Genomic DNA, 21,828 nt, shown 5'->3' with positions numbered 1-21,828 from the left:
GAAGGTAATTAGCATTTCCTAACCTAATTAGCACTTCGCAATTAGCATAAGAACCCAATTAGCATTTCCTAGGCCTAGTTTAGTACATATATGTACATTATTAGGTCTAAGATGGCGTATGACCAGGGATTGAATAAGCCTAATATTGCACATATTAGGCCTAAGATTGCATATATTAGGCCTAAGATTGCACATATTAGGCCTAATATTGCATATATTAACCAAGCATTATTTATATTAGGCCTATAATAGGTTACGTCAGGATGCATTTTTGTTTATAGTTTTGAGCCTACAAAACAGAACAAAACACTGGCTTTTGTTTGTGTAAAAGTCCACAAGAGTCACTAAAGTACTACCCTGGAAACACAAACCGAAACTGTCTCTATTTTCCGCTTGTTACAACTTGTAATAAAGTTGTTACATCTTGGCTTAACGTGTTTATGACGTATTAGAACGTTGTTACAACTTGCTATATTGGTTGTTATAACTGGTTAGGTGTTAAAACTTGTTCGAACGTTGTACCAACGTCGTAGTTTCGGTGTGTGTTTGGAGGGTAACACTTTGGATGGGTCGATGAAACAGCCACAAGTAATTTATATCTCTTTATAATAACAATAACTTACATAATTTGCACAGGCTACATATATACACAGATAATAAAATCCTAATTAAAAAAAAGTGGCTAAGTATATAAAGATTAGAATAATTAGTACACAGTATTAACGTAACGTGGCAAATTGTAACTGTTAAATAATTATTTAATATTTTATTTGCTTGTGTTATTATAAAAGTTACATTGTCAGACTTAAAATGCAAATTACTTAATGAACTCATGTCGAATGTTTATATGAAAACATTCAGATGAGCAAAGGTCCATTAACTTACCTCATGAGCAATGGTTATTATCAACGTGACAACTAATGAACATTTTCGCAATGATGAGCAATTGTGTTTTCCAGCATGATGAGGAATGGTCGTTACCCGCATGATGAGGAATGGTCGTTACCCGCATGATGAGGAATGGTCGTTACCCGCATGATGAGGAATGGTCGTTACCAGCATGATGAGGAATGGTCGTTACCCGCATGATGAGGAATGGTCGTTACCAGCATGATGAGGAATGGTCGTTACCCGCATGATGAGGAATGGTCGTTACCCGCATGATGAGGAATGGTCGTTACCAGCATGATGAGGAATGGTCGTTACCAACATGATGAGGAATGGTCGTTACCCGCATGATGAGGAATGGCCCTTACCAACATGATGAGGAATGGCCGTTACCAGCATGATGAGGAATGGTCGTTACCAGCATGATGAGGAATGGTCGTTACCAACATGATGAGGAATGGTCGTTACCAGCATGATGAGGAATGGCCGTTACCAGCATGATGAGGAATGGTCGTTACCAGCATGATGAGGAATGACAATCGCATTTTAGCTTTCTCATTTTTCTCAATATTTTCTGAAATATACTCTCAGAAATTACATTAGAATAATAATAATAATAATAATAATAATAATAATAATAATAATACAAATAAAACAAAAATAATGATAATAATAAATTATAATAATAAAGACAGTAATTAACATACAGTATATTTAAACAATTAGTTTAAATATGAATTTATTATCATTTTTTGTTCCATCCATAATTTGTAATCAACATATAGACATGTACATCTGGGGAAGTTTTTTTGATTAAAATACAAATTTTATTTTTTGTTGCCCCTTACATAGCACTGACAAAACATCACATTTTAATGTTTTTGATCAAATTATTAATTTCAACATTTTGCCAGATGTTCTTTATTATATTCTCATTAAGGAAAGTGGACAAAAAGATATATATATATATTCTAATAAAGCCATAGAGTCAACATTTTACTTCAACATTGCATATAAAACCTGTTTAATTTAAACAGGTTTAATTTTAAAATGTATATTAATATTTATTTTTATATATGATGGCTCATATATGCAGTGGGTATTAAATATTACTTTATGATGCATCAGGAAGATTGTTTACCTTCTTAATTAAGACGTAAATGGTATTTTTGTCGGTATGGGATAGTTAGATAGTTTAGGGGATGACTTATATGATAGTTTGCAGGGTGGGGATTAATGGGTGGAGGCACGTCATAAGTCTATTATCTAGTTTTAATTATTCCTTGTTTTATAACCATTAAACATCACCAATATCCTGCTTTCTTTACTTCTGTGTGTTTCACCCACCACCTTTCTTTGTGACCAAGGCACAAGGGCGAGAGAAAGTTATTAAAGCCATCTTTCTCCGCGCGAATTACACTTTAGGTTATTTTTCAAAGGCTTTGCTCTGACGGGCGGGTATTGCGGTTATTGCGGGTGAGGCATCGCGGGTACGTGTTTTGCGATGATTTGTCCTGGCTGCTGCGTCAATAATATTACCTTACCGAGCTTCAGCTCTTGGGCCTCGCCAAGGCAACGACCGGTCGTCTAATATAATGACTCCAGACCCACTTTTTCCTTGTTATATCTGGTGTTAAAAATGTGGAGGGATATAGTGGCTGTTGCTTCACGTTTTTCTTCACTACATGTGTGTGTGTGTGTGTGTGTGTGTGTGTGTGTGTGTGTGTGTGTGTGTGTGTGTGTGTGTGTGCGCGTACCGTGTGTGTGCGCGTACCGTGTGTGTGCGCGTACCGTGTGTGCGCGCGCGTACCTTGTGTCTGTATGTATACCTTGTGTCTGTATGTGTACCATGTGTCTGTGTGTGTACCTTGCTTTCATCCATGGAATACCTTTGGTCAGGGAGTTGTTGGCCTTTTCCGCACTAATTGATGAACTGTTGAAGACTACTGCAGCCCATCGTTGTCAGGAAGGGATTCCCTCTTTAATTGATGTTGACTGTTGTTGCTAAACATTGCCAGGGGAGGATTCACTGAGCAATTAATGTAAACTTGCGTTCATTCCCTATTGTTTCTGTTGATAATCAATGTAAACTATTGTTGCTTTAACTTAGTCAGTTAGGGATTCCGTGGATAATTGCTGTAAATTTACGTTGATTGAATAGTGTCATGAAAGACGTATGGCGGTAATTAATTCAGACTGTTGTTGCTTTAACGTGATTAGAGAGGGATTATATTTAGGGTTAAAATCGGTAATAAGTTGTTAATTATATATATACAAAACAGAACATGAAACAATTGATATAAATTGGATAAGTTTAGAAGCAGGAAAAACCTGGGTAAATACTGGTTTTATAACAGGGCGAGTGATCTATCGTATACCCATTACCGGCGAATATAATAGACGTGGGATTACTTGATTGTTTCAAGCGAAGGACAGACATATATATAAATGAGTTTGGGTGTATGTAAACAGGAGGTGCCTCATATAAGCCAATAGGCGTTCTGTTCTTTCTTTAATTCCTATGTAATATGCTTATATTACGTTCTAGCAAAAAACGTTTGAAGGAAGTCTACTTTATTTTCTATTTAATAATGAGCATATACATGATCTAGTTTTTATTATAATTAATGCAATAATTTATTTTTTTGTTTTAAACATCTTTTGAATGAGGTGTTTTTATCAGTATTAATAGATGAACAGATGGTTAATTAGATTTTAATTAAACTAAACAGATGATTATAATAATACAAATAATAAAAACATAAATAATAATTTAATAACAAAATTAAACAGCTGCAAAAGGAAGTTACAAAACAGCATGCAACCTGCCTCAGTAAATGATACACCAAAAAACACTTTTATATCCACTTTACATAAGGGCGCAGAGAAAGAGCTTAGTCAACAACGATCTGGTATAATGTCCCAGTTGACACGAGGGCGCGTTGCCCCACCATCATTTAGCATGCATAGTTGAAAGATTGATCTGTGAGTCAATTCAGCAGTTGAGTATTCATCGGGCGGCCGCTTTCATCACACAGAAATCTTTGGACAAGTTTCTGATGTACATAAACCCGTTTTGTTGTGAGAGGAGAGAGGCTCGGAGCGCTGGATTGATTATGGCTGTCGATTCTGGTCCACCTTTCATAATGGAATCTGGCGAGGGACTACTGTGTGTAGTGTCCCTGCCCAGGTGTGCTTGATGGGTCGAGCTACGCTCCTGGCCCCGCCTTCCCATCGTTCTTAGAGTAATCCAATGACGCATTTCTCCCGCTTTTATCACATTTACATTTAAAACTTTGAATCGAGTTTGCTTCAACGACTTATACGTCTAATCTTGTCCGATTATTGACAGCTCTGCCACTAAAAATGTCCCAGTGACTCATTTGTTTCTTGAGTTTCCATTTATGACCTCTCGTTCTGATGTTCCTAGCTTTGAGCACTGCACCTTTGTCTACCGTGTTAATTACTCTTAGAATCCTATATGTTGTTATCATGTCTCCCGTATCTCTCCTTTCCTCCAGTGTGGTAAAGTCCAGTTTTCTTAGTCTACCCGCATAGCTTAATCCTTTAAGCTCAGGAACGAGACTCGTTGCATATATTTTTTTCAGTTTGCATATATCTTTTCTAGTTTCTCCTTGTCTTTTTTCAGGTAAGGGGTCCCAGGTGGGGATGCATAGTCACGTGTAGGTCTCACCTTCGCTATATATAGGGCCCGGAAAGCCCCTTTGTCCAAATTTCTGAAGGATATGCGGAAGTTGGCTGGTATGCTACGTATGCGGATGTTGTTATTATGCTAATGAGAGCGTCTGGCATCAGATTTGGAGTTATGTCCTCTCCCAGATCTTTCTTCTTTTCTGGTTGAAGAATCTGTCTTTCGTTTTTCCTATATTATTGTACTGGTCTTCGCACTCCTGTTCCAGTTCTCATAACTTTGTATTTAGCTTGGTTAAACATGAGCAGCCAATTTTCAGACCACTTCTAGGGTATGTCCAAATCCGTTTGCAATGCCTCACAATCTATCCCTGTCCTGACTCTTGTCATCAGTTGTCCATCATCTACAAGCATTATTATGAAGAAGCAAATTTCCTTCGTCAGGTTGTTGACAAATTACAAAGAGGATGAGCTCTTGTGGTACTCCACTCGTGACTTCTCTCCACACTGATGTCTCTCACCTTACTATAACCTAACCTTCCTGAGAAATACTCTCTCACCCACCTAGGATTCTTCCCGATACACCAGCTTGCTTTCCTAGTTTGAGTAGGAGTCTTTCATGCGGGACCGTATTAAATGCTCTCTGACTGTCGAGGAATATGCAGTATGTCCATCTTTCTATCTCTTATTTGAGTTCTGTCATCTCGTTATAGAACTCCAGCAAGTTTGTGAACCAGGATTTTCCTTTACTTAAACCGTGTTGGTGCCATGAGACAAAACTGATCTGAACTAAATGTTCTACTAACCTGCTTCGGATCATTCTCACTAACAACGTGCAGAGGGATACTTGTTAGTGTCACGGGGTTATACTTGTTAGTGTCACGGGGTTATACTTGTTAGTGTCACGGGGTTATACTTGTTAGTGTCACGGGGTTATACTTGTTAGTGTCATGGGGTTATACTTGTTAGTGTCACGGGGTTATACTTGTTAGTGTCACGGGGTTATACTTGTTAGTGTCACGTGGTTATACTTGTTAGTGTCACGTGGTTATACTTGTTAGTGTCACGTGGTTATACTTGTTAGTGTCACGGGGTTACACTTGTTAGTGTCACGTGGCTATACTTGTTAGTGTCACGTGGTTATACTTGTTAGTGTCACGTGGTTATACTTGTTAGTGTCACGTGGTTATACTTGTTAGTGTCACGTGGTTATACTTGTTAGTGTCACGTGGTTATACTTGTTAGTGTCACGTGGTTATACTTGTTAGTGTCACGGGGTTATACTTGTTAGTGTCACGGGGTTATACTTGTTAGTGTCACGTGGTTATACTTGTTAGTGTCACGTGGTTATACTTGTTAGTGTCACGTGGTTATACTTGTTAGTGTCACGGGGTTATACTTGTTAGTGTCACGGGGTTATACTTGTTAGTGTCACGGGGTTATACTTGTTAGTGTCACGGGGTTATACTTGTTAGTGTCATGGGGTTATACTTGTTAGTGTCACGTGGTTATACTTGTTAGTGTCACGTGGTTATACTTGTTAGTGTCACGGGGTTATACTTGTTAGTGTCACGGGGTTATACTTGTTAGTGTCATGGGGTTATACTTGTTAGTGTCACGTGGTTATACTTGTTAGTGTCACGTGGTTATACTTGTTAGTGTCACGGGGTTATACTTGTTAGTGTCACGTGGTTATACTTGTTAGTGTCACGGGGTTATACTTGTTAGTGTCACGGGGTTATACTTGTTAGTGTCATGGGGTTATACTTGTTAGTGTCATGGGGTTATACTTGTTAGTGTCACGGGGTTATACTTGTTAGTGTCACGGGGTTATACTTGTTAGTGTCACGTGGTTATACTTGTTAGTGTCACGGGGTTATACTTGTTAGTGTCACGGGGTTATACTTGTTAGTGTCACGTGGTTATACTTGTTAGTGTCACGGGGTTATACTTGTTAGTGTCATGGGGTTATACTTGTTAGTGTCATGGGGTTATACTTGTTAGTGTCACGGGGTTATACTTGTTAGTGTCACGTGGTTATACTTGTTAGTGTCACGGGGTTATAGTTGTTAGTGTCACGTGGTTATACTTGTTAGTGTCACGTGGTTATACTTGTTAGTGTCACGGGGTTATACTTGTTAGTGTAACGGGGTTATACTTGTTAGTGTCACGGGGTTATACTTGTTAGTGTCACGGGGTTATACTTGTTAGTGTCACGGGGTTATACTTGTTAGTGTCACGTGGTTATACTTGTTAGTGTCACGTGGTTATACTTGTTAGTGTCACGTGGTTATACTTGTTAGTGTCACGGGGTTATACTTGTTAGTGTCACGGGGTTATACTTGTTAGTGTCACGGGGTTATACTTGTTAGTGTCACGGGGTTATACTTGTTAGTGTCACGGGGTTATACTTGTTAGTGTCACGGGGTTATACTTGTTAGTGTCACGGGGTTATACTTGTTAGTGTCACGGGGTTATACTTGTTAGTGTCATGGGGTTATACTTGTTAGTGTCACGTGGTTATACTTGTTAGTGTCACGGGGTTATACTTGTTAGTGTCACGTGGTTATACTTGTTAGTGTCATGGGGTTATACTTGTTAGTGTCACGGGGTTATACTTGTTAGTGTCACGGGGTTATACTTGTTAGTGTCACGTGGTTATACTTGTTAGTGTCACGTGGTTATACTTGTTAGTGTCACGGGGTTATACTTGTTAGTGTCACGGGGTTATACTTGTTAGTGTCACGGGGTTATACTTGTTAGTGTCACGTGGTTATACTTGTTAGTGTCACGGGGTTATACTTGTTAGTGTCATGGGGTTATACTTGTTAGTGTCACGGGGTTATACTTGTTAGTGTCACGTGGTTATACTTGTTAGTGTCACGTGGTTATACTTGTTAGTGTCACGGGGTTATACTTGTTAGTGTCACGTGGTTATACTTGTTAGTGTCACGGGGTTATACTTGTTAGTGTCACGGGGTTATACTTGTTAGTGTCACGTGGTTATACTTGTTAGTGTCACGGGGTTATACTTGTTAGTGTCACGTGGTTGTAGTTGTTAGTGTCACGTGGTTATACTTGTTAGTGTCACGGGGTTATACTTGTTAGTGTCACGTGGTTATACTTGTTAGTGTCACGTGGTTATACTTGTTAGTGTCATGGGGTTATACTTGTTAGTGTCACGGGGTTATACTTGTTAGTGTCACGGGGTTATACTTGTTAGTGTCACGGGGTTATACTTGTTAGTGTCACGGGGTTATACTTGTTAGTGTCACGGGGTTATACTTGTTAGTGTCACGTGGTTATACTTGTTAGTGTCACGTGGTTATACTTGTTAGTGTCACGTGGTTATACTTGTTAGTGTCACGGGGTTATACTTGTTAGTGTCACGGGGTTATACTTGTTAGTGTCACGGGGTTATACTTGTTAGTGTCACGTGGTTATACTTGTTAGTGTCACGTGGTTATACTTGTTAGTGTCACGTGGTTATACTTGTTAGTGTCACGTGGTTATACTTGTTAGTGTCACGGGGTTATACATACTTGTTAGTGTCACGTGGTTATACTTGTTAGTGTCACGGGGTTATACTTGTTAGTGTCACGGGGTTATACTTGTTAGTGTCACGTGGTTATACTTGTTAGTGTCACGGGGTTATACTTGTTAGTGTCACGGGTTATACTTGTTAGTGTCACGTGGTTATACTTGTTAGTGTCACGGGGTTATACTTGTTAGTGTCACGGGGTTATACTTGTTAGTGTCACGTGGTTATACTTGTTAGTGTCACGGGGTTATACTTGTTAGTGTCACGGGGTTATACTTGTTAGTGTCACGGGGTTATACTTGTTAGTGTCACGTGGTTATACTTGTTAGTGTCACGGGGTTATACTTGTTAGTGTCACGGGGTTATACTTGTTAGTGTCACGTGGTTATACTTGTTAGTGTCATGGGGTTATACTTGTTAGTGTCACGGGGTTATACTTGTTAGTGTCACGGGGTTATACTTGTTAGTGTCATGGGGTTATACTTGTTAGTGTCACGTGGTTATACTTGTTAGTGTCACGTGGTTATACTTGTTAGTGTCACGTGGTTATACTTGTTAGTGTCACGTGGTTATACTTGTTAGTGTCACGTGGTTATACTTGTTAGTGTCACGGGGTTATACTTGTTAGTGTCACGGGGTTATACTTGTTAGTGTCACGTGGTTATACTTGTTAGTGTCACGTGGTTATACTTGTTAGTGTCACGGGGTTATACTTGTTAGTGTCACGGGGTTATACTTGTTAGTGTCACGTGGTTATACTTGTTAGTGTCACGTGGTTATACTTGTTAGTGTCACGGGGTTATACTTGTTAGTGTCACGTGGTTATACTTGTTAGTGTCACGTGGTTATACTTGTTAGTGTCACGTGGTTATACTTGTTAGTGTCACGTGGTTGTAGTTTAATGGTTTTCTGTTTTCGCCTTTCTTGTAGATGCGTTTGTATGTGTATTTACTATTTGTATCTGCAGAATCGAGCTATTAGCTCTTGGACCCCGCCTTTTCAGCCAATTTATTTTTCACTCTATTATTTCTACTACATATATTTCTCTCTAACACACACCCACACATACTCAGGAAGCATCCCGTAGCAGCTGTCTAGCTCCCAAGTACCTATTTACTGCTAGGTGAACAGGGTCACCAGAGTGAAAGTAACTCTGCCCATTTGCTTCCGCCTCCTCCGGGGATCGAACCCGGGCCCCTTAGGACTACGACCACAGAGCGCTGTCCACTCAGCCGCGATGCTCCCAAGTGTGTGTTTGTGTACTCACCTAGTTGTGCTTGCGGGGGTTGAGCTCTGTTCTTTCGGCCCGCCTCTCAACCGTCAATCAATCAGCTGTTACTAACTAGTAACTAACTTTTTTTCACACACACACATACCCAGGAAGCAGCCCGTGACAGCTGTCTAACTCCCAGGTACCTATTTACTGCTACGTAACAGGGGCGTTAGGGTGAAGGAAACTCTGCCCATTTGCTTTTCCGCCGGCTGCCGGGCTCGAACCCTGGTCCCTAGGTCCACTCAGCCAGCCAGCTCCTAGGGTATGTGTGTGTGTGTGTGTGTGTGTGTGTGTGTGTGTGTGTGTGTGTGTGTGTGTGTGTGTGTGTGTGTGTGTGTGTCTGTGTGTGTGTGTGTGTGTCTGTGTGTGTGTGTGTGTGTGTGTGTGTGTGTGTGTGTGTGTGTGTGTGTGTGTGTGTGTGTGTGTGTGTGTGTGTGTGTGTGTGTGTGTGTGTACTCACCTAGTTGTACTCACCTAGTTGTGTTTGCGGGGGTTGAGCTCTGGCTCTTTGGTCCCGCCTCTCAACCGTCAATCAACAGGTGTACAGATTCCTGAGCCTATCGGGCTCTGTCATATCTACACTTGAAACTGTGTATGGAGTCAGCCTCCACCACATCACCCCCTAACCCCCCTGTGTGTGTGTGTGTGTGTGTGTGTGTGTGTGTGTGTGTGTGTGTGTGTGTGTGTGTGTGTGTGTGTGTGTGTGTGTGTGTGTGTGTGTGTGTGTATGTCTGTGTGTTGTGTGTGTGTGTGTGTGTGTGTGTGTGTGTGTGTGTGTGTGTATGTGTATGTGTGTGTGTGTGTGTGTGTGTGTGTGCGTGTGTGTGTGTGTGTGTGTGTGTGTGTGTGTGTGTGTGTGTGTGTGTGTGTGTGTGTGTGTGTGTGTGTGTGTGTGTGTGTGTGTGTGTACGTGGCTGAACGTCCGGCCATCGTGCCAGTCCGTGGCACTAGAGAGTGGGGTGTCCGTGGCACTAGAGAGTGGGGTGTCCGTGGCACTAGAGAGTGGGGTGTCCGTGGCACTAGAGAGTGGGGTGTCCGTGGCACTAGAGAGTGGGGTGTCCGTGGCGACAGCGCCTGCGTCGACCTACATCTTGGCGGACCATAAGTGACACACAGCAATATCCTGGCCGGGGCGTTTATCAGGTCCAGCACACCGCCCATCTGTGTGCAAAGGAGGTGTTGGGCGGGAATGGGCGACCTTGCGAAATGGGCGGCCTTGTGGGCTGAATAGTGTGGGTAATAGGTAGCGTTTTGGGATAGGTTGAGGGGGACAGTGTGTGTTGTTGTAGGATGGATATCCTTGTGGGATGGATGGTGGTGGATACCTGGAACAGGCGGTGATATTGTAGGGAAGGTAGTGAAATTAGAAGAGTGGTGTTGATAATGGGAAGGGTGGCAGTGTGGTGAGTTATATTGTGAAAGTAGTGTTGTAGAATATGCGATAGGTAGTTTTGTGGAATAGGTGACTCTATGTGTAGTGTAATGTAGTGTAATTACTTTACAGTACAGGTTGTTGAGATGGAACGAGTCCTATGATGGATGGTTTAATGTGAAGGTTGATGTTGGTTGGTGAGAGCATCAAGTCATGCAAATTGCCTCTGAATCCCAGCCTCGTCTCTTGCCTATCTTCATCGCCTCCTGTGATGAAGGCTCTGGATGGTGGCTGAGGCCATCTGGGTCACATACAGGCTGTGCAGGCTGTGCAGGCCAGTTCACGACGGCCTGCCTCACTCCCTCTGCCTCCTCCTGGCCCCAGCTCCTCACACTAAATCCAAAATTTTATTGGCAAACTTTTCTTTCTCAACCTTCCAGGAGCTGGTTTCATCCCGGGGGTGTTGCGGCATCTTTACGGTTATCTTGATACCTTTCTTTACATGTTTTCTAAGATACACGCTACAGTGTACACAACGAGTTATTTTAAAACGTGCCTAACCTTACCCAACCCAACCTAACCTAATCCAAACTAACCTAATTCAAATTAAACTAACCTAAGCCACTCGAGCCTAACCCTAAACTAACCAGAAAATAAGTTTTGTGAAACCGTCTTGTGTGAATTCGATAGCTGGTAGCTTTTTGTCACTTGTAGTTTGTCGAGGATTCTCTCGTAATTTTTACATTTTAAATTTATTCCTTCTGTGACTCTTTATTGTGGGAGACATTCCTAAGTTTTTGTCGCTATTTTGTGTGTTTTTTCTCTCTGATTTTTTATAATTAATTGATTTTTTTCCGCCCTTTATAAATGTTTGTGGTAAACACATTGATGTATCGGTAACCATGGCAGCAAGCGGTGTGTGGTCTGGGATAAGGGCAAGATAGGATTAATTTAGGCAGGGTAGGTTAGACCAGGCTATAAAAAGGCAGTTCAGAATTTTCAGTAAGGAAGGCCATATTGTTTATGCTTCATTCTCGGGCCTCTTGAGCACATTCCCTCACATAACCGTGATTCCCTGTATGACCAGTAGTACGCCTATTTTACAATGGGCTCACCATAGCCCGTGCTACTTGGAACTTTTTGTTCCAGGTAGCGAATCTTTAACAACAACAACAACAGCCTATTTTACTCGGCCTATGAATTTGGGTGTTGGGTTCAAGCCTATAAGCCACTGGCCGGTTATTAAAGCCATCACAATAACTAACTGGTCAACCCACAAGCGTACTTTATTCTTGAATGAAGTTTAATACTAAAGTGAACTTTCGGTGAATAAACACCGAGAAGTTTTTACGGGCTCACCATAGCCCGTGCTACTTGGAACTTTTTGTTCCAAGCTTAGTTTGATTAGTTGTTAGTGGCTTGCTTAGTTTGATTAGTTTTTAGTGGCTTGCTTAGTTAGATTAGTTGTTAGTGGCTTGCTTAGTTAGATTAGTTGTTAGTGGCTTGCTTAGTTTGATTAGTTGTTAGTGGCTTGCTTAGTTTGATTAGTTGTTAGTGGCTTGCTTAGTTTGATTAGTTGTTAGTGGCTTGCTTAGTTTGATTAGTTGTTAGTGGCTTGCTTAGTTTGATTAGTTGTTAGTGGCTTGCTTAGTTTGATTAGTTGTTAGTGGCTTGCTTAGTTTGATTAGTTGTTAGTGGCTTGCTTAGTTTGATTAGCTATAAACAAGCAGGCTACTCTGTATCGGTCCTAACTTAGGTTTGTATAATATTTCTGATGGTATAATCTCAATGTGTTCGCTTTAATAGCAATGTGTCTGTCTGTCTTTTCCGCACACTAAGTTTCTCTTATCTTCCCTCGTCCGTTCTTCCTCCTCTCCTCTCTCTCTCCTGCCTGTTCCACTCCCCTCACTAATGCTCCACTAACTCCCCTCACCTCTCAAGTCTTACCCCCTCACACAACTCTCCTTGTCCTCTGCCCTTATCGTCACTGTCCTCTCCCCCCGCCCATTCTTTCCCCTTTCCTCGTATAGAGCTCACTCTTCCCCTCGTACTTTTACTTCAGTCTCCCCTCCCTGCTCTTTTCTCCATATCACTTTTCTTTTTTCCTTCTCGTTACTCTCCCTCCCCCCCCCATCACCCTTTACCTCTCATTTTTCCATTTCCATTACTCTCTTCTCCCCTCCCCATCACTCTCCCGCCATCTCACCCTCGACTCTCTCTCCCATTAACTCTTGTCTCTCAACTCTTGTCCCCAACTTGCTCTCACTCCGCTCCTCCTTCTCACCCTATCAGTTTGCTTTACCCCTGTTCCCTCCATCACTTTCCCTCCTCTTCTCACTCTATTATACCTACGCTACACCCTGTTCCATCTTCCTCCTCAACACCATCATGCCTCACTCTCATTCTTATCACTAACTACTCCCCCACTTACCTTCCTGTCTCCCAATTCGTCAGGCAAACATAACCTCGTCTCTTGCTCTCTCCCCAACCATCTATGTTCCACTGTACCATCTTTTTTTACTCACATTCGGTTTGAGGACCAATAATATGTGGGTACTTTAAGGCTACACAATTACTGCAAGGTCGCTGACTGCGTTCTTTGACTTGATTTCAAATGTAATGAAATCCCCACAATTAACAAGGACTGTATTAATTCCATGAATGTAACACATTTCAGCGCCGTGGAGAGGGGGGACCTGCTGCCTGGGTAACAGCTTCTCCCCCGAATCAACCTACCCTGGCTTGCGCCCTGGTGAGGCCACTCCGGACCAGGCCGACACCAGAGCGCAACTCCATAGTCTCCTGAGACTGATGGATGTCTACTGCTATGCCTACTGCTACATTGAAGCAAGATATCACCATCACTGTAATTCAATTTATTGAGGGTTTGCTAGTTCAGTCACCTAAGGTGCCCTTGAATGTTAACCCATCACTCATCCTAGGTCTGTTGTATGTTTCTTAACTGGCCTACGAGTTGGATAATGTTATCACAATTATAAGCGACACTAGCTACATCCTATATTCTATATCCCAGATAGAACGAGCTTAAACTATTATGTGTATCGCTGTTAGTTGTAAAACGGAGCAGGTTTGGAACTTGATGGGTTTGTTTCAACGTTTTCGGTCACACGTAAGAACCAATTGGGTCCTATTTACAACACATAAACGTGCCACTACAGTATTTTGTAGTTTAATAAGTAATGAACGTCAGTTCTAAGCAACCCTTCCTCCGAGGGTGAAAGTACTTATAGTAATTATTTGGTGGAAAGTACCAAGTTGTGGTGATGGTCCATCAGTAACCACATTTTTGTGCTATTAATTTTATTTTCCGGATTAAGAGAAGTTAAAAACCAAGCTTAAATATTCTTAGGCCTAGTATAGTACATAATTGTACTATGTTAGGTCGATGGTGGCGTTTATTAGACCTAGGAGTTGCTAGAAGAGGCAAGGTTAGGTTAAGTCTTATCAGCACAGATTTGTGTCGCTGATAAAAAGAATTCCGGTTTGTCCAAATTCAATAATAGAAAACCCAATAAAACTCAAGTGCCAACAAGCACTTTCACCGTTGGAGGATGCGCTGGTTCTAAGTGTTGAGGGGAGGGAATTATCAAGGGAAAGTGCCAAGCCATTACGACTATACAGCACTTGGAAAGGGTCAGGATAAGGATGTGGGATGGGACGGGAGGAAGAAACGGTGACCAACCACTTGAACGGTCGGGGATTGAACGCCGACCTGCATGAAGCGAGACCGTCGCTCTACCGTCCAGCCCAAGTGGTAGGGATCTAAGTGTTGAGTGACGTTCCAACTGTCATACCGTTGGCTCGCCAGTCGCGGAAGGGAAAAAGGAACACGTTATTTTCCTTTGTCCCGATGATCCTAGCAGCGTCACACGAGCGGTTAACAGGAATAAGCAGATGAATTTCCCTGCGATGTGTCTTCTTGGTGAATTGCTGGCGGAAAACGAGAGGAAGTGCGATGCGTCGTGTCTGTGTGGTAGCTGGAGCCCAGTGGCCGGACAGCTGAAGCAACAGCCTCACGGTTTTACCCGGCCACGTTCCGTAAACCAGAGTTTCTGGCAGGAAAGGAGAACAGAAAGGTGCTCCCTGTGGTAGGTGTTGCAAGCAAGTCCGAGTCAACAGAGTAAGAGCGTTGTGTTTTGACTGGACCAACTGACCCTGTACGTGAGTCCTAGCGGCTGCCGGGGCTGCTAGCCTCAGCCCGGGCACCAATATGTATTAATTAATTCTTAATTTGTATCAAAGTTACCTTGTCATTAGAGCTCTGACGTATCAATAATTAGTTTTCTTTTATGATTTTACTTGATTGGTAGTAATGTGAAATCATGAAATAGAACAGATTATGCACAACTTCTAGAAATGTTGAATTGTTACTAACCTGTTGAATTTCACACTCATTATTTTGAAATAAACACATGTGCAATAATTAAAAAAATAACACAAGCTTTTAAGGTGTAATATTTATATAATTATTTTCAGCGAAAAAATGCTCTGATACTGGTTGATAGGGATTAAATGTGATTGAATTGTTTAATATATTTATTTAATTTTTTAAGGTAATTATCGCACATCAGCATATGGATGTGCTCTCCTGTGGTCCCATTGGTGGGTCTGGATCAAACACTAATTCTGACACGCACGCAAGTCTAAGCCCACTAAAGGAATGAATGTATTGATGTATTTATATAATAACAGGAAAGTTTCCACACTCACCTTACCATTGCTATCCCATGAACAAATCCACGAGAGTCGTGACGAGGATTCGAACCTGCGTCTGGGAGCATCCCAGACACTGCCTTAATCGACTGAGCTATGTGTCTGGGATGCTCCCGGACGCAGGTTCGAATCCTCGTCACGGCCCTTGTGGATTTGTTCATTTGATGCATCACGTTAGTGTGATCGCTGTGTGCATTGCTATCCCACTCCACCATCTGTCTCCAACCCAACATTCTCCCTCCCAACCCATCTAACATCATTCCACCAATTTCTCTTACCTAACTGTGAATTCCATGCCTACGCTGCATACTCAAAAGTGAGTCTAACCTAGGTTGTATATAAGACTCGGGAGGCTCCTTTGCAAAAATTCTGATCTTGTCCTTATAACTTTGCATTTGGCTGGGCTAAGTATAAGCAGTTATTTTAAAGACCATCTTTGTAGGGTAAGATTCTTTTGCAGGGGATCACAGTCCCCTTCCATGGGACCCCTTCCATGGGACCCCTTCCATGGGACCCCTTCCATGGGACCCCTAACATGGGACGCTCTGATTATTCTCATTAGCTTTATGACATCTGTAAACATTGATACAAATGAGCCAGTTTAATCTGTAAAGTCATTTATATATACTCTAAATAGGATGGGCTCCAGCACCGACCCTTCAGGGACTCCTCCACGATTTTCCTCTACTCTGACATCTCTGCTCTAAGAGTAACACTTTGTTTCCTTTCTAAGAGGTACACACTAACCCACTTTAGAACTCTTCCTGATAAACCGGCCTGGTTATCTAGATCGGTATATCGGGCAGTGTAAAAAAGAAAAAAACTGGTTAGCTGACAGTGTCAAAAAATTTCTGATAGTCGAGACATATGCAATACGCTCATCCTCTTTCTTTGGATTTCTTTTTTTTCATTTTATTGACGGAGAACTCTGTCCTTCATATAAGGACAGAAGTAGAAGGATAAGTCTGTCACTCGTTTACCAATTATATGTTGGTGTTTGGTAACAAAAAATACATTTGCTAATTGTTCTCGACGCCTAATGCGAATCAGTTTCTCCAGTAAATTACAGTGATTACTTGTTAGTGGTCTCTAGTTCTGCAGTCGAATGCTCTATTCCTCTTTCTTAAATATTGACGCCACATGAGCCATATTCTAACAATATGAAAACTCTCCCTCGTACAGAGATGAGTCAAGAACTATGGCATGGGGAATACACACTACATCCGCTGTCTCCATTATTACCAAAGGCAGTATCTTATCAGTCTCTTTTATCACATCCAGTTCCATTAATTGATCTGGCGTGTCTGTATTTATTAATTGTATCTGTAGAATCGAGCTATTAGCTCTTGGACCCTGCCTTTTTAACAAATTTATTTTTCCTATTATGTCTACTACATGTATTTCTCTTAGATACGCACAAATCCCCAGGAAGCAGCCCGTACCAGCTGTCGAACTCCCAGGTACCTATTTACTGCGAGGTGAATAGGTGCATCTGGGTGAAAGAAACTCTGCCCCCATTTTGTTTCTGCCTCTGCCGGGGATCGAACCTGGACCCTTAGAACCATGAGCCCAGAGCGCTGTCCATTCAGCCGCGAGGCCTTATGTGTATGTAGGCTTGTGTGGGTATTTACTATTTGTACCTGTAGGATCGAGCTGTTAGCTCTTGGACTCCGCCTTTCTAATCGTCTGTTGTATACAGACGTCTGACATAATATTCCATTATCATATATACTACCATATATGATATACTACATATATAAATCATATATGATATATATATATATATATATATATATATATATATATATATATATATATATATATATGTGTGTGTGTGTGTGTGTGTGTGTGTGTGTGTGTGTGTGTGTGTGTGTGTGTGTGTGTGTGTGTACTTACCTAGTTGTGCATGCGGGGGTTGAGCTCTGGCTCTTTGTGTGTGCGCGCGCGCGTGTGTACGAGTGTGTGTGGTGGAGGGGGGATGAGAGGGGGGGGGGGAGATCAGCTGAACGATGTTGCCAAAAGGCGTTCCCTGTTTTTTCAAGCGCCCAAAGCAAATTAGAATCGTTGATAGCTACCAGTAGTCAAAAAACTCGAAATTCGTGTGTTTCTCTTTTAGCAATACAAATGCAGTTGCAATATATATACAAAAATAAAACAGTCAAATATGAATAACTAAGCATGAATAAGAATGAATAAAAATACAAAACAATACATACTGAATATTATAGCGTTCCTTGTGTAAATAGAATTTTTGTTTGAAGATACCTGAAGACTTAAAACACATATGTAAGTTGGTATATGTTTCTTGAATGTATGGACGCATCTATACATGCATATACGTGCTTGTATAAATGTATGAGTGCAATAGGACTACACACGTCGACAGCAACTTGCCTGTATACAATGATGGGAACTTTGGCTACAGTCATGGGAACTTTGGCTACAATCATGGGAACTTTGGCTACACATTTCTGGTTCTGTGCGTAACGCTGCCAAACAGGGACACAGAGGCGGACAGGGAGTCAAAAACGTACAGGGAGACGGAGACCCAGTAGAAGACAGCGAGGTAGAGGTAGACAGATGTATAGGTGGACGTAGAGAAGGAAGGATATAATCAGAGAAACAGGAATTGAGTTTGATCATGATCTCACGCATGCACACACACACACACACACACACACACACACACACACACACACACACACACACACAGAGTAGTGTGTGTGTGTAGGAAGTAGGAAGACAGTATGAGGCTACAAGATGACCTAGACAGCCTGCATGATAGCTACCAATAGCCAAAAAACTCGAAATTCGTGTGTTTCTCTTTTAGCAATACAAATGCAGTTGCAAATGGCTACTAAAGATGGCTACTACTAAATGGCTACTAAATGCAGTCCAGCAAATGGCTACTAAAGTTCAACCCAAGTAAATGTAAGGTAATGAAACTAGACAGTGGAAAAAGGAGGCCAGACACAGGATACAGAAATGGGAGATGAAGTCTTTCATGAAACGGACAAAGAGAAGGATCTAGGAGTTGATATCCCACCAACCCTGTCTCCTGAAGCACACATCAAAAGAATAACATCTGCGGCATATGCAAGGCTGGCTACCATCAGAACTGCCTTCAAGAACCTGTGTAAGGAACCATTCAGAACCTTGTATACCAAATATGTAAGACCAAGCCTGGAGTATGCAGCCCCAGCATGGAGCCCGTACCTTGTCAAGCACAAGATGAAACTGGAAAAAGTTCAGAGATATGCCACTAGGCTAGTCCCAGAACTAAGAGGCATGAGTTACGAAAAAAAGGCTGCGAGAAATGCACCTCACGACACTAGAAGACAGAAGAGTAAGGGGAGACATGATCACAACCTACAAAGTTCTCAGAGGAATTGACAGGGTAGATAAAGATAAACTGTTTAACACGGGTGGTACACGAACAAGGGAACACAGGTGGAAACTGAGTACCCACATGAGCCACAGAGACGTTAGAAAGAACTTTTTCAGTGTCAGAGTAGTTAACAGATGGAATGCATTAGGCAGTGATGTGGTGGAGGCTGACTCCGTACACAGTTTCAAATGTAGATAAGATAGAGCCCAATAGGCTCAGGAATCTGTATACCAGTTGATTGACAGTTGAGAGGCGGGACCAAAGAGCCAGAGCTCAACTCCCGCAAGCACAATTACGTGAGTACACCTTCCTGTCTACAGTCCGATGGAATGCTGGGGTCGTTATGCTTTTTTTCCCCCAGTCCGTTTTAATTTCCCAGTGAAGCCAAGCTCGGCTGATTGAGTTATGGATTACCGTGTCCGGCCGCGAGGCTTCCAGAGATGATATGACCGGAGACCTCCAGTGACACACACACCTGCTGACACATACACGCAGGCAAGCACACAAACGACACGTGTGTGTGCGCGCACTCACCAAGCTGTGCTTGCGGGGGTTGAGCGCTGACTCAATGGTCCCGCCTCACAACTGTCAATCAACTGGTGTACAGATTGTGGAGCCTACTGGGCTCTATCATGTATGTATGTATGTATGTATGTATGTATGTATGTATGTATGTATGTATGTATGTATGTATGTATGTATGTATGTATGTATGTATGTATGTACTTACATGTATAAGTCATAAAAGCGTATATTTTCTCTGTATTAACTGTGAAGCGACAATAATGATCCACAACCCAGCCAGTCCTCTGAATACAAAAATACAGAATTTTTTTTCACAGTCGTTAGTGCGTTGAATGACTCAGGATGTCTCATTAGCTATTTATATGTGAGCTTTGAAGGCCCTCCTCAAAGCTCCAGCTGTCTGTCCTGGGATTCCTATCTTTAAAAGCCAAGATATGTAAGTACATATGTAGGGATAAGATAACTATTGATGCAGGTGTTCTTTAGGTTCCTTCTTAAATGTGAGTTTTAGACTCTTTACCTGTCTATTCGAATCTCTATCTATCTATACGTATGGTTTTGTCTATCTATCTCTCTCTCTCTCTCTCTCTCTCTATATATATATATATATATATATATATATATATATATATATATATATATATATATATATATATATATATATATATATATATATATATAACTTTAAGTCTTTCTATTTTTTTTGTCTGTACGTCTGTCTTTCTATCTGTATGCCTATCTAATATCTATCTTAACTACTTATCTTTAAAACTGTAAGCTTTTAAAGATACCGGACCAAAGGTCAGGGAGGAGCTATGTTATTATTTGATAATTTATTGAGCTTTGTGTAGTACTTGGTTCATTTATCTGTAGCAAATTATGGATACAATTGTATATTTGAAATATTGCATCAGTTATGCTAAGCTGTGTCATTTCTGGCAATGTTTAAGGGACTACCTGTAAGTGGTTGATTTGCATACACGTTTTTATTTTCAAGTCCCTCTCCTCGACCAATCGACTTGAGAATGGTCCAGGACGGACCGAGACGTCGTCGTCCCTTCACCTTCTAGTGTGTGGTCTGGTCAACAAAGTCCCTCTCCTTCTCTTCCACCTCTAGATCTCCCCGTTTCTCAATTTCCCCCTTGCTTTCATTCATACAGAAGTATACATCCTCGATGAACAATATTCACACACACACACGTGCACTTACAAACACACTTACACGCAGGGGAGTACATCTGAGGAAGGAATCGGAGAGTCACAATGAAAGAGATGATGGCACACTGGAGAAAGATGTGTGGAGTCACACTTTAATAATATGTACCTCTGAATCCTCCCCCTTTGTCGAATAAATTGTTGTGGAATATATATTGTTGTTGAATAATTTGTTGCAGATTAAACTGTTGTGACGTAATTGGAGTAAGTCTTAGACGAATAAATTCTAATTTAAGCAGTGTTTTTGCTCATGTCACTGCCATCAGCCTGCCATTCACACATACACACAGCCTGCGCCAGCCTGCCTCTCTCACACGACTCCTGCTCCAAAATCTCTACCCACGACTACTGCTCCAAAATCTCTCACACGACTCCTGCTCCAAAATCTCTACCCACGACTACTGCTCCAAAATCTCTCACACGACTCCTGCTCCAAAATCTCTACCCACGACTACTGCTCCAAAATCTCTACCCACGACCACTGCTCCAAAATCTCTACCCACGACCACTGCTCCAAAATCTCTACCCACGACCACTGCTCCAAAATCTCTACCCACGACTCCTGGTCCAAAATCTCTACCCACGACTCCTGGTCCAAAATCTCTCACACGACTCCTGCTCCAAAATCTCTACCCACGGCCACTGCTCCAAAATCTCTACCCACGATCACTGCTCCAAAATCTCTACCCACGACCACTGCTCCAAAATCTCTACCCACGACCACTGCTCCAAAATCTCTACCCACGACCCACCTCTTCACTTCTGGTCCCACGCTGCCGCTGCCGCTGCATTATACAACACTACAACACGGCCTGCAGGAGGGAGGTGCATGACTTCTTCTTAAAGAAGGCTCCATCTTTCTTCTTAGCGACGAGGTTAAGTCCATGCCTTCCCTCCCACCTGGAGGCCTCTCTACTATCCCGCTTCCATCCTTCTCTCCTCTATTCCGTTAGCGTCCGAGAAAATCTATTACTATGTAGTAGAACCGAGGGCCTGGTGAGCAGCTGACCGGTACTTCTCCCCCCTGGTGAGCAGCTGACCGGTACTTCTCCCCCCTGGTGAGCAGCTGACCGGTACTTCTTCCCCCTGGTGAGCAGCTGACCGGTACTTCTCCCCCCTGGTGAGCAGCTGACCGGTACTTCTCCCCCCTGGTGAGCAGCTGACCGGTACTTCTCCCCCCTGGTAAGCAGCTGACCGGTACTTCTCCCCCCTGGTGAGCAGCTGACCGGTACTTCTCCCCT

General features: G+C 42.1%; 1 protein-coding gene across 1 annotated transcript in view; it reads left to right on the top strand.

Moving 5' to 3' along the window:
- LOC123751778 (titin homolog) overlaps positions 1 to 21,420 on the top strand; it is a 43,125-nt gene extending 21,705 nt beyond the window's left edge. Inside the window, exon 3 of the mRNA XM_069330826.1 lies at positions 20,854 to 21,420. Within this exon, the coding sequence (XP_069186927.1) occupies positions 20,854 to 21,420 (567 nt within the window). The remainder of the gene's footprint in view (positions 1 to 20,853) is intronic.
- The last annotated feature ends 408 nt before the right edge of the window (positions 21,421 to 21,828 follow it).

The sequence above is a fragment of the Procambarus clarkii genome, chromosome 24, assembly GCF_040958095.1.
Source record: "Procambarus clarkii isolate CNS0578487 chromosome 24, FALCON_Pclarkii_2.0, whole genome shotgun sequence".
Taxonomy (NCBI): Eukaryota; Metazoa; Arthropoda; class Malacostraca; order Decapoda; family Cambaridae; genus Procambarus; species Procambarus clarkii.
This window is presented reverse-complemented; position numbering and strand designations above follow the sequence as displayed.